A 13,492-nucleotide genomic window follows, 5' to 3' on the forward strand; every position below is an offset into this window, starting at 1 on the left:
TACAGTTTACTATATGCAATTACGTATTTAGGGACAGCGCCAAAACTCGTTGTACGCCACGCAGTGACGGTACGTTGCAGTGGTGCCAGTGGGAGCTGGACATGGCGAAGCACCAGGTGTGGGAGGACGGCAGCGACTTCCTGCTGCTGCTGGAGCTGGAGCGGCTGGAGCGGCGGCGGCTGCCGCGCCACCTGCGCGACTTCATGGAGACGCGCACCTACCTGGAGTGGCCGGCGCGGCCCGCGGCCGAGGCGGACGAGGCGGCGGCCTGGGGCAAGCTGCGCGACGCGCTCAGCCCCAGCCTGCACCAGCAGCGGCAGCGGGCCAGGCAGCTGCAGCGCGCAGCCAGCCAGCGCCGCCGCCAGCAGCAACACCGCGACCACCAGCTGCACCAGCTGCACGGGAGGCGCTCCGCCGCCGACGACGCCGACGACGCGTGAGTAGCCCGTAGCGGCCTCGCATTTGGCAGATCCGAAATAAATTAAGAAAAATGTTCCTCACTGTAGCGCCTTGGCACCATAATCGTTCGCGATATACATCAGTTAAATAAAATGTTCTCTGGTTTCCAACCGCGTCGGTTGATTAAAACTACACGAGCTTTCGGCCAAGCACTTCTTGGCCATTGTCGGGAAGTCGGTGAAGTCGCCATTGGAGCCATAAGCCAGGAATTACGACACGCGAATCACTCGCACATGTACTACAACGCTCGGCTGAGGGACCAGATAGCCCAGTCGGTAGAGCGCTAGACTTTCAACCAAAGGGTCCCTGGTTCAAGCCCCCGTCCAGGCGCAAATTAATACACTGTCGTAACGGCTAATGTGCTGGCAACGAAAGCACTACAGAAACGAGTGAGGCCATGTCGTGTTCTGCCATCAGATTGCTTGTAAAGGAGGTATGACCGCCAGTGGGCTGTTGGTGCGCCCTGGCAGTCATATCACTTGACAATGGCCAAGAAGTTGTAAGATGGCAAGAACTATGCCCCTTACATGAAGTCATTAAAGATCACCTAACTCACGTTGAGCGAACAGTAGGGCTGAACAAAAAGACTGACAAGGCACAATGCATCTTGTAGAGGGTATACTACGGACGTTTTGGAATAATTAATGCCGGGTGATGGTTTTAAAGTAATTCACACTACATGAAAACTTTGTGAAAACGCGTTGATTTACTGGAGGCTAGTTTATCCCAGGGAAGAACTGACTGTGGCCGGCGGGGGAGCGGCGAAGGGAAGCGACAATAGGCAGCTTAGGGCGGCTCAAGCTCTGAGAAAGCGGTAATGGGGCGCGGCCTCCAGCTGCCTTAAGATGAGTGACACTGAGTGGGTGGTTGACCCCATGCTGGTGTACTGGGAAGCAGACGGAGAACTTGTACGCCTGTTGATAAATGTCCGTCGTCCCGTTTTCAGTGAAACATGCGAGAAAGCCGCGCAAAGCTACGGTAGAGCAGTCAACAGAGGTCAAAATATGCGTGTTCGTGACTATAGCAACTTCACGCTGAATTCACGGTCCGCAGAGTCTGAAGTAAATCAGGTGAAGAGCGACAGAATGAAATACGCCGGCCCCCGATGGGAACGTAGGACCGAGGAATCTGAAGTACTCTCCTGGGAGTCAGGATTCCGGAAAAATTGATGCTAACCTTGATGGGTGGCCTGGGAGGAGCTAAATAGCAGAAGTTGAGAGGAAGGGAAATTTTGTGGGAATTTGTTCACTTCCCAGAGCAGGCATTGGTCGGCGTTGGGAAGCGACGCATAATTAACGCGACTTGCGTTGCAATTGGCGTAAGTGATTTTGCTGGAGGGGAAACCGAGGTGAAGAGCGGACTGGGAGAAGTCTCTGCGATGGTCTTCCGTTCCCAGCTTGCCTAGAGTGCGGACGTGGCGTTCTTTTCTCAGTTTTACTGAGAGAGAGTGAGCATCTCTGCAGTTTAGGACTTAGCAAATGGAACGCTTGAGCTTGGAGATAGAAAGTTTTGCTTCAGCTATGTACTGAGCAAGATAGCTAGCAGTGAATAGACGAGCGGAGCCTTGCAGCACCACGAGGCCGGCCGACGTCCTCACAACGACGCCTCCCCGCCACGCTGAATTCGGTAATGTTGGACCCGCTCTGGCTTGAATTAGGCCACATTTGTTGGATCACGTCAGCAAAGTTTCCACGAGGATTTCATGGGCCGTGTATTGGGTAATTCCCACATTTTGCATTACGCCTGGGTCAGTCGATAGGGATTAATTTTGATTTATCGCGCTTCGCTCCACGTAAACGCAATTTATTACCACTGCCTGATAGGGGAGTCATGTAATGTGATGATGGAAAGTCGGGAGTTAAAATAAATTTGTGCTAATCGACTGCATCTGTTTTCAATCAAGTAGTTGAAATTCCAAGTCATTTTCTTAATTATATCTTCAACATTTGCATCTGGTGTTCAATAGCTGAATATAACATCAATGTGCCCCCAATTTTTAATTAAAAGTGATCAATTCTGAATCAATTAATGTCAACACTGCCACCGCAGTTCAATCAGGAGTCACAGGGCCTTATTACTTTCTTTGCGTTATCCGATATTGCGGCAGTTTTGCACTCTCTGTTGATCTGTTAGTCAATTATCTGGGGTGAACACACGCCAAAACCAGATAAGTGACGGGTGGGGTGTTACAAAGTGCTTGGCTGAAAGCTCGTGTAGTTTTAAGCAATTGACGCGGTTGGAAACCAGAGAACATTTTATTCGGTGTTATCGCTGCGAGACTCTGCATTCATACATTACGTACCTCTACGGGGAGGAAACGTGGCGCAGCGTAAAACGTCTCGGAAAGCTCCGTGTCAAGAAGGCAAATTTGTTAAGTTCGCTAGCCTTCCTACTGCGCTGCCGCAACGAGAAAACCATTCCACTATTTGCTATGGTATTCCATCACATCAACACCGCTGCCACCAGGAGGATATTTCTTCGTGTCAGCTTTGCATTATTATGAGAAAGGATTCACAACACAAGGCAACAGTTGGATGCAAATGGACGTGCTCTTATGGCCTTGCACCTGCAGTTATCAAGAACACTCACAGCTTTGGACTGGGAATGGGTCGACGCTGCTACGGTTTCTCAACAGACGTCAGCACAGAAACGAACTACAGAGAAGCAGAAAGGAAAGTTCGGCCGCCTTTGGCAACAGCAACATGGTGCGAACCACAGATCTTCAGTACGCACCGTCATCAACTCGACGGCGAGAGATATAGACGCGGGTGCAATGTCGGCACTTAAGAAACGACTTTCGCACCTTCACCGCGGGACATTCCTGTCTGTGAAATAATAATCGGTGTTGAACAGGCAGTCCACAAGCTCCCACATGAAACAGCGGACGAAATACAGCGAGAAACCAGCCGTATACTGGCAAAGGTGAAGTTACCAGCATCCAACATGACCAGGGCTGCGCGCAACGGCCTTCGACCACTACGTAATGATGAAAGCATTGTGGTACTTCCTGCTCACCAGGGCAATGCCGCCGTAATTATGGAGTTCGAGGACTATGATACGAAGATCTGTGCGCTACTGAACGAAGATACTTATCGGAAACTCCCACGCCACCCGACATCAAGAATAGTAAGAAAAACATCAGAACTTCTTTAGCGATCTTCAGTGGAAGACTGTGTGGTTAAGAATCTTCTCCCACAGGCGCCTAGACCACCTACTGCTTATGGTTTACCGAAGATACACAAGGACGGGACGCCATTTCCCCTTATTGTGTCTACAATAGTTTCTCCAACATACAAGCTGGCGAAGTACTTGGCCAAGATCCTCGCTCCACATGTGGGACACTGCGAACATCATATAAAAAACTCAGCAGAATTTATCAGAAGGATCAACCGTCTACGCCTTAGTGAGAATGGTATTATGGTCAGTTTTGATGTAGTGGCGCTGTTTACGAATGTGCCTATCAAAGACGCTTTGGACCTAATTTCCCAGTACTTTGTAAGCGATGTGGTCGAGCTATTTAGGCACACTCTTACTGTTGTGACTTAGCAAGACAGCCAAGTCACAACGAGAGGCAGCCGAAAGGCACGCGTTCAGCTCACGCAGATTGGCGTGAGGTCTGGAACAGGACAATGTCTTGAGAATTGCAATAAAGTTCGAAAATCTTGTAATACTTAACTTTAATCCACATTTGTAGAACATCTCTCGTTACGGTACATGCTTCATAATATTAATTATCAATTGAATACGGCGCCTTGCTAGGTCGTAGCAAATGTAGCTGAAGGCTATGCTAACTATCGTCTCGGCAAATGAGAGCGTATTTGTCAGTGAACCTTTCCTTGCAAAGTCGGCTGTACAACTGGGCCGAGTGCTAGTAAGTCTCTCTAGACCTGCCGTGTGGCGGCGCTCGGTCTGCGATCACTGACAGTGGCGACACGCGGGTCCGACGTGTACTAATGGACCGCGGCCGATTTAAAGGCCACCACCTAGCAAGTGTGGTGTCTGGCGGTGACACCACACTTACGTCCTCCATATTTCGTGTACAACGGCCAGTATTACGATCAGACAGACGGCGTAGCAATGGGTAGCCAGTTGGCTCCAGCTGTTGCAAACCTCTTCATGGAGAATTTTGAGGATATTGCCATAGATTCTGCGCCATTAAAGCCGAAGTGTTTCTTTCGATACGTTGACGACACGATCGTCATTTGGCCACACGGACGCGAGAAACTAGACGAGTTTTTGGAACACCTCAATAGCATCAACAGTAAAATTCAGTTCACCATGGAGGTGGAAAAAGATAATGCATTGCAATCCCTCGACGTCCTTGTCCACCGTAAACGAAGTGGGTGCCTTGGCCACAGCGTCTACGGAAAACACACCCACACAGACCTGTACCTGCACGCCAGCAGCCATCATCATCCAGCACAGGAGCGCACAGTATTGCAAACATTGGTACATAGTGCAAGTGTAATATCAGACGACGATAACCTGCCCCATGAACTGAGCCACCTACGCAAGGTTTTCAGGAATAACGGCTACAGCGCCCATCAAGTGAAATAAGTGATTTCTGGGAAATATCAGAATAAGACCACCAACGAAGTGCAGGAAAAGAAACTTGCTTTGCTGCTATTCTGTGGCTCTGTGTCGGGAAAGATAAGCCGCCTGTTGAAAAGACACGAGATCAAATCAATCAGGCCTGCAACGAAAATCCGTCAATTTCTGAGACCAGTTAAAGACGCAGTAGGTGTTGTAACACCTGGAGTCTACGAAATACCTTGTGAGTGTGGCCAGAAGTACATCGGACAAACAGTGCGCACTGTGGAACAACGCAGGAAAGAACATGAGAGGTATTATCGCCTACGCTATCCAGAGAAATCTGCGTTAACTGAGCATGCGTTAGAAAACGGTCACCACATAAAATTTGACGATACCTCTGTCGTGGCCGCACTAACGGCTTCTGGGACAGTTTAATAAAGGAGGCTATTGAAATAAAAATTACCGCAAACACGCTGAACACAGACGGTGGCTTGCAGCTCAGCGCTGCGTGGGATCCAGCGATCGCGCGGTTGTAGAGGGCACACCGAACGCCGACTCAAAACATGAGCATATATGGCAAAGTCACGGGCACCAGTGACGTCACAGCAGGCAGATAGCGCATATAATGGCGCACCAACAGCCCACTGGCAGTCATACCACTTGACAATGGCCAAGGAGTGCTTGGACGAAAGCTCGTCTAGTTTTAAGCAATTGACGCGGTTGGAAACCCTAGAACATTTTATTCAATGTTATCGCCGCGTGACTCTGCATTCATACATTACATCAGTTAAAGTCTCCCGCAAGATACACGCACAAATGAGGCACTGAGGTGACCGTCAAATTGCGTGTCGCATGGATCGCAACAAGTCGCTGGAGGTCCGTTGCAGAAATATTGAGCCGTGCTGCATCTATAGCCGTCCATAGTTCCGAAAGTGTTGCCTGTGCAGGATTCTGTGCACGAAATGACCTTTCTATTATGTCCCATAAATGTTCAGTGGGATTAATGACGGGCGAACTGGATGGGCATATCATTCGCCCGAACTGTCCAGAATGGTCTTCAAACCAATCACGGACAGTTTTGGGCCGATGACATGCCACATTGTAATCCACAAAAAGTCCGTGGACGTCTGGGGACATGACGTCCTTGAAAGGCTGCAAAAGGTCTCCAAGTAGCCAAAAGTAGCCATTTCTAATCAATGATCGGTTCAGCTGGACCAGAAGACACAATTTAGCCGTGTAAACACAGCCGACACCGTTATCGCACCACCACAGTGCGTTGTTGACAGATCCATAGCCTTGTGGGGACTACGCCACAGTCGAACCCTATCATCAGCTCTTACCAACTGAAATCGGGACGCATCTGATCAGGCCGTGATATTCCAGTCGTCTACGTCCAACCGACATGGTCACGAGTCCAGGAGAGGCGGTGCAGGCGACGTCGTGCCGTTAGCAAAGGCGCTCGCGTCGGTCGTCTGCTGCTATTGCCCATTAACGCCAAATTTCCGCGCGTTGTTCTGAGGGATACGTTCGTTGTACGTCCAACATTGATTTCTGCTTGTCTGTTGCACTGACAACGCTAAACAAACACCGCTGCTCTCGGTCGTTAAGTGGCTCCCGTCGGCCACAGCATTGTCCGTAGTGAGAAGTAATGCCCGAAATTTGGTATCCTCGGTACACTCTTGACACTGTGCATCTGAATCCCCAAACGGTTTCCTATATGGGATATCTCACTCCGTGTCCTGACACGTGCGGCCACAATCACATCGGAAACGTTTTCACATGAATCACCTGAGTACAAATTCCAGATGCGCTGATACACTTCCTTTCTACATCTTGTGTACCCGATACCAGCGTCTCTCTATATGTGCATATAGCTATCGCATGACTTTTGTCACCTCAGTGTATTATGTAATGTACGTACGTTGGAACTTAAATAGTGGCAACACTGCTGTGGAGACACTAGGCAGTGGAATCTACTATTGTCGCTGATAGCACACCTTGTTGACAAACCTACCTTACCTCCGAGGAAATGGACTTGGCCGTCCCACGTCAGCGGCGTGCGCACAATCGAGGGAAACACAGTCACTTTTGAGTAACGGTGTCACTATGTTTTCGAAACAGGAACAACGAAGTTGGATAAAGATTTAATGTGCCAGAGGTTGTACAGCACGACACTGTCATCAAGGTCTTCAAGAGGCCTGCGGGGAATCGGCATTGTAGTACAGAACAGTGGCACGCTGGGTAAAAGCCTTCAACGAAGGTCGGCAAACTGTGGCAGACATGCATCGGGCAGGTCGTCCTAGCGTCTCTGAAGAAGAAGTGCATGCTGTTGCCCCGTTAGTGGGCAGTAATCGACGCCATACGTTTCCTGAGCCCGCCCACGTTACCGGATTACCGCATACTACTGTGAACGCATCCTGAAGGAACGCCTGGGCATGCGAAAAATTGCACCACGATGGGGTCCGCATGACTTGACGCAAATGCAGAAATGGATGCGTTACGGCGCAGTTCGGACGCACTCGGAGCGCTGTGAGTCCGAAGGAGAGGCTTTCTTACCCCGTATCGTAACACTGGATGAGACACGGGCCGGGGACTGATGACCACAGATGTTAAGTCCCATAGTGCTCAGAGCCAGACACGGGCCCTAACGTACGAGCCAAAACTGAGACGCCAATCCAACGAATGGCGTCATTATGGGTCGCCTCGCCGCGTAAGTCGAAAGTGCGTCAGAGCCGCAGTATGGTGAAAGTTATAGTGATTCTCGTGTGCAACTGTGATGGTGCTATACTAACGCATTACGTTCCTCCACTGCACGCCGTCAATGCACAGTATTACTGTTCGTTTTTGGAGCATCGCCTGCGACCAGCTTTGCGAAAGAAGCGGCGACACTTTTTGCGCACCCCACCAATCATTTTGCACGACAATGTGCTGGCGCATACAGCGCAAACTGTGGCTGCTCTGTTCGGTCGGTGGGACTGTGAAGTACTGTACCATCCACCATACCCTCAGGACGTAAGTCCTTGTGACTTTGATTTGATTCCGAAGATGAAGGACCCACTTCGTGGCATTCGCTTCAGAACAGTTCCAGAGATTCGACAGACAATAGACCTCTCCATTCGCACCATCAACAGAACAAGTCTGCTAACGGTATACTACGCCATCCACATCGCTGGCAACGGGCTCTACACAACGCTGGTGACTACTGTGAAGGAAGTGGCCGAGCGGTTCTAGGCGCTTCAGTCTGTAACCGCGCGACCGCTACGCTCGCAGGTTCGAATCCTGCCTCGGGCATGGATGTGTGTAATGTCCTTAGGTTAGTTAGGTTTAAGTAGTTCTGATGACCTCACATGTTAAGCCCCATAGTGCTCAGAGCCATTTGAACCAAGGACAGTAACAGGTACAAACATGTAACTCTTTTGTATCGGTTGTGAATAAATAATTGCCACTATTCAAGTCCCAACCCTCGTATCATCGAAATACTAAGTTAAGATTGGAATATTTATCGTGAGAATAGGTTAGTCGCCAATGGTGGCGGCATACTTATTGCAGTAAAGATCTCGGCAATATCAAGCGAACTTGTCACGGATCCAGAATGTAAATTACTCTGGGTAAAGATAAGCGAAAAAAATGGTAATCGAGTGCTTTTATAGACCGCTAAGGTCAGGAGCTGTAGTGGAAGAGGGCAAAAGAGAGAACTTGCAGAATATCGTTAGTAAATATTTTTTTTCTAGTGCTACTGATAATGGTGGAGGGGGGGGGGGTGAGGTATAGACTGGGAGAGTCATGATAACTGGTGCCAAAGACAGGAATCCTGTAAAATTGTTGTTAACATCTTGTCCGAATATTTCTTCAGACAGGTAATTAGAAAACAAACTCTTGAAGATAGTATATTAGACCTCCTAGTAACAGAGAGACCTCAACATCAAATCAGTCAACGTAGAGAAAGCTATACGGCTGTGATAGCTACGAATTTTACGAAGAAGATTAAGAAATGTTGGAAGATATTTTTGCTTAGTCAGAGTGGCAAAAGACAAATTGCCGACTATCTGCATCCAAATTTTAGTGGGGAGGACAAGCATGTTCCGAGCGAGGTCTTAAGGGATGGAAAAGACCCACCGTGGTTTAATAGCTCTTTTAGAAAACTGCTCCGTAAACAAAGAGAACTTCGTTTCAGATTCAAGAAAAGTCTAAACCTAGCTGACAAACAAAAGCTGAAATAAGCTAAAATGAGGCTAGGGAAAGCAATAAGAGCAGCGTTCAGTGATTTTGAGAGTAAAATTTGTCAATCGATCTGAGTAAGAACCCTAAGAGGTTTTGGTTCCATGTAAAATCAATAAGCGGTTCGAAATCATATATTCATTCACTCAGAGACCATACTGACACTAAGACGGATGTTAACAGAGAAAAGGCTGAAATAATTAGGTGTTGCGAAACTGCTTCAACGTAGAAGGTCGTAACACAGTCCCTCCTTTCGATCACCAAACGAGCGTCGAAATGTCATATATTGAGATAACCGATCACGGAATAGAAAAGCAACTACAGTTGCTTTGTAGTGGAAAGGCATCAGGACCAGATGAGATACCTATATGATTCTGCAAAGTTTATGCGAAAGAATTTGCTCCGCTTCAAGCAGCAGTTAATGGTAGATTGCTGGAGCAACGATTAATACTTAGAAGCCGGAAAACAGCGCAAGTCATTCCCGTTTCCAAGAAAGGCTGTAGGAGAGATGCACGGGAACATGCTTTATGTTCATGAAATATGACGTTTCTGGAGAACGAAAGTCTCCTGTATAAAAATCAACATGGATTTTGCAAACGTAGATCTTGCGAAATCCACCTCTCTCTGTTCGTTCATGAGATACAGAGCGCTGTAGACAACGGCGCTGAGATTGACGCCTTGTGCTGTGACTACAAGCAGGCAATTGAAAGCTACCCGCATTACCGTTTAGTGAAAACAATACGAGCTTATAGAGTACCGGAACAAATTTTTGGCTGCATCCAGTTCTTCCTTGCAGATAGAGCTCAACACGTCGCTCTAAATGGAACAGAATCGACAGATGTAGAGGTCTTCAATATACAGGGTGATCTTAAACTACAGGGTGTTCCATTGATCGTGACAGGACCAAATATCTCACGAAATAAGCGTCAAACGAAAAAACTACAAAGAACGAAACTTGTCTAGCTTGAAGGGGGAAACCAGATGGCGCTATGGTTGGCCCGCTAGATGGCGCTGCCATAGGTCAAACGGATATCAACTGTTTTTTTTTAGTAGAACACCCATATTTTATTACATATTCGTGTAGTACATAGGGAAATATGAATATTTTAGTTGGACCACTTTTTTCGCTTTGTGATAGATGGCGCTGTAATAGTCACAAACATATGGCTCACAATTTTAGACGAACAGTTGGTAACAGGTAAGTTTTTTTTAAATTAAAATGCAGAACGTAGGTACGTTTGAACATTTTTTTTTCGGTTGTTCCAATGTGATACATGTAACTTTGTGACCTTATCGTTTCCAAGAACGCATGCTGTTACAGCGTGATTACCTGTAAATACCACATTAATGCAATAAATGCTCAAAATGATGTCCGCCAACCTCGATGGATTTGGCAATATGCGTAACGACATTCGTCTCAACAGCGAGTATTCGCCTTCCGGAATGCTCGCACATGCATTGACAATGCGCTGACACTTGTTGTCAGGCGTTGTCGGTGGATCCCGATAGCAAATATCCATCAACTTTCCCCACAGAAAGAAATCCGGGGACGTCAAATCCGGTGAACGTGCGGGCCATGGTATGGTGCTTCGGCGACCAGTCCACCTGTCATGAAATATGCTATTCAATACCGCTTCAACCGCACGCGAGCTATGTGCCGGACATCCATCATGTTGGAAGTACATCGCCATTCTGTCATGCAGTGAAACATCTGGTAGTAACATCGGTAGAACATTACGTAGGAAATCAGCATACATTGCACCATTTAGATTGCCATCGATAAAATGGGGGCCAATTATCCTTCCTCCCATAATGCCGCACCATACATTAACCCGCCAAGGTCGCTGAAGTTACACTTGTCGCAGCCATCGTGGATTTTCCGTTGCCCAATAGTGCATATTATGCCGGCTTACGTTACCGCTGTTGGTGAATGACGCTTCGTCGCTAAATAGCCCAATGGCAGAACTGTACACGACGTTCAAAGTCGTCACCATGCAATTCCTGGTGCATAGAAATATGGTACGGGTGCAAACAATATTGATGTAGAATTGCCAACACCGACGTTTTTGAGATTCCCGATTCTCGCGCAGTTTGTCTGCTACTGATGTGCGGATTAGCCGCGACAGCAGCTAAAACACCTACTTGGGTGTCATAATTTGTTGCAGCTCGTGGTTGACGTTTCACATGTGGCTGAACACTTCCTGTTTCCTCAAATAACGTAACTACCCGCGAACGGTCCGGACACTTGGATGATGTTGTCCAGGATACCGAGCAGCATACATAGTACAAGCGCGTTGGGCATTTTGATCACAATAGCCATACATCAACACGATATTGACCTTTTCCGCAATTGGTAAACGGTCCCTTTTAACACGGGTAATGTATCACGAAGCAAATACCATCCGCACTGGCGGAATGTTACGTGATACCACCGCGTCCAATCCAACGATTTGAGAATTGCCTCTGCAACTCATTTCTAGCCGTCAGTGAAAAGTGGCGGACACCCGTCGTGTGAGGACTCCTGTAAGGACTGACGCGCGTCTGTAGAAGTGCCGGAGAAGTGGGGATGCGCTGGAAGACGCGGGAGGAGCGGCCGCCAGCTGCGCGCCTGGCCGGACAATTGAATACCACGACGTCCGTGGCCCCCGGTGTCGCGACGCCGGCCGCCGCCACCTCCCCACACACTGCACGGTGCCAGTACTGCTGCCGCCGCTGAGCGAGCTGCCACTGTACGCCTAGCCTCCTGCAGCGTACCCCGCTGTATAGAAGCTGTGCAGCTGTCGCTCCGTAAGTATGACCCCCCTCCCTCTCTATGTCTGCTACTGTGCGTCAGCCGTATTCTGTATACAGCTTGTTACCGCTCTGTTACCAGCTTTACATCTACGTATACAGGGTGGTCCATTGATAGTGACCGGGCCAAACATCTCACGAAATAAGCGTTAAACGAAACTTGTCTAGCTTCAAGGGGGAAACCAGATGGTGCAATGGTTGGCCCGCTAGATGGCGCTGCCATAGGTCAAACGGATATCAACTGCGTTTTTTTTAATAGGAACCCAGACTTTTTTGAAAAACTAGTAGAAGCGGACCTCGGGGATGATCAGTTTGGATTCCGTAGAAATGTTGGAACACGTGAGGCAATACTAACCTTACGACTTATCTTAGAAGAAAGATTAAGAAAAGGCAAACCTACGTTTATAGCATTTGTAGACTGAGAGAAAGCTTTTGACAACGTTAACTGGAATACTCTCTTTCAAATTCTGAAGGTGGCAGGGGTAAAATACAGGGAGCGAAAGGCTATTTACAATTTGTACAGAAACCAGATGGCAGTTATAAGAGTCGAGGGGCATGAAAGGGACGCAGTGGTTGGGAAAGGAGTGAGACAGGGTTGTAGCCTCTCCCCGATGTTATTCAATCTGTATATTGAGCAAGCAGTAAAGGAAACAAAAGAAAAATTTGGAGTAGGTATTAAAATTCATGGAGAAGAAGTAAAAACTTTGAGGTTCACCGATGACATTGTAATTCTGTCAGAGACAGCAAAGGACTTGGAAGAGCAGTTGAACGGAATGGACAGTGTCTTGAAAGGAGGATATAAGATGAACATCAACAAAAGCAAAACGAGGATCATGGAATGTAGTCAAATTAAATCGGGTGATGCTGAGGGGATTAGATTAGGAAATGAGACACTTAAAGTAGTAAAGGAGTTTTGCTATTTAGGGAGTAAAATAACTGATGATGGTCGAAGTAGAGAGGATATAAAATGTAGACTGGCAATGGCAAGGAAATCGTTTCTGAAGAAGAGAAATTTGTTAACATCGAGTATAGATTTAAGTGTCAGGAAGTCGTTTCTGAAAGTATTTGTATGGAGTGTAGCCATGTATGGAAGTGAAACATGGACGATAACCAGTTTGGACAAGAAGAGAATAGAAGCTTTCGAAATGTGGTGCTACAGAAGAATGCTGAAGATAAGGTGGGTAGATCACGTAACTAATGAGGAGGTATTGAATAGGATTGGGGAGAAGAGAAGTTTGTGGCACAACGTGACTAGAAGAAGGGATTGGTTGGTAGGACATGTTTTGAGGCATCAAGGGATCACAAATTTAGCATTGGAGGGCAGCGTGGAGGGTAAAAATCGTAGAGGGAGACCAAGAGATCAATACACTAAGCAGATTCAGAAGGATGTAGGTTGCAGTAGGTACTGGCAGATGAAGAAGCTTGCACAGGATAGAGTAGCATGGAGAGCTGCATCAAACCAGTCTCAGGACTGAAGACCACAACAACAACA

At 47.7% G+C, this 13,492-nt stretch overlaps 1 protein-coding gene and 1 long non-coding RNA gene across 2 annotated transcripts in view; both read left to right on the forward strand.

Annotated features, from left to right (window-relative positions):
- LOC126252165 (toll-like receptor 2) overlaps positions 1 to 3,295 on the forward strand; it is a 167,515-nt gene extending 164,220 nt beyond the window's left edge. The window contains exons 5-6 of the mRNA XM_049953033.1: positions 81 to 316; positions 2,983 to 3,295. Coding sequence (XP_049808990.1) covers positions 81 to 316; positions 2,983 to 3,295 — 549 coding nt within the window. The remainder of the gene's footprint in view (positions 1 to 80; positions 317 to 2,982) is intronic.
- An 8,620-nt stretch (positions 3,296 to 11,915) lies between these two features.
- The window catches only part of LOC126253161 (uncharacterized), a 236,688-nt gene continuing 235,111 nt past the window's right edge, over positions 11,916 to 13,492 (forward strand). Inside the window, exon 1 of the long non-coding RNA XR_007545912.1 lies at positions 11,916 to 11,997. This is a non-coding gene — a long non-coding RNA (uncharacterized LOC126253161). The remainder of the gene's footprint in view (positions 11,998 to 13,492) is intronic.

Source organism: Schistocerca nitens, chromosome 4 (genome assembly GCF_023898315.1).
Source record: "Schistocerca nitens isolate TAMUIC-IGC-003100 chromosome 4, iqSchNite1.1, whole genome shotgun sequence".
Taxonomy (NCBI): Eukaryota; Metazoa; Arthropoda; class Insecta; order Orthoptera; family Acrididae; genus Schistocerca; species Schistocerca nitens.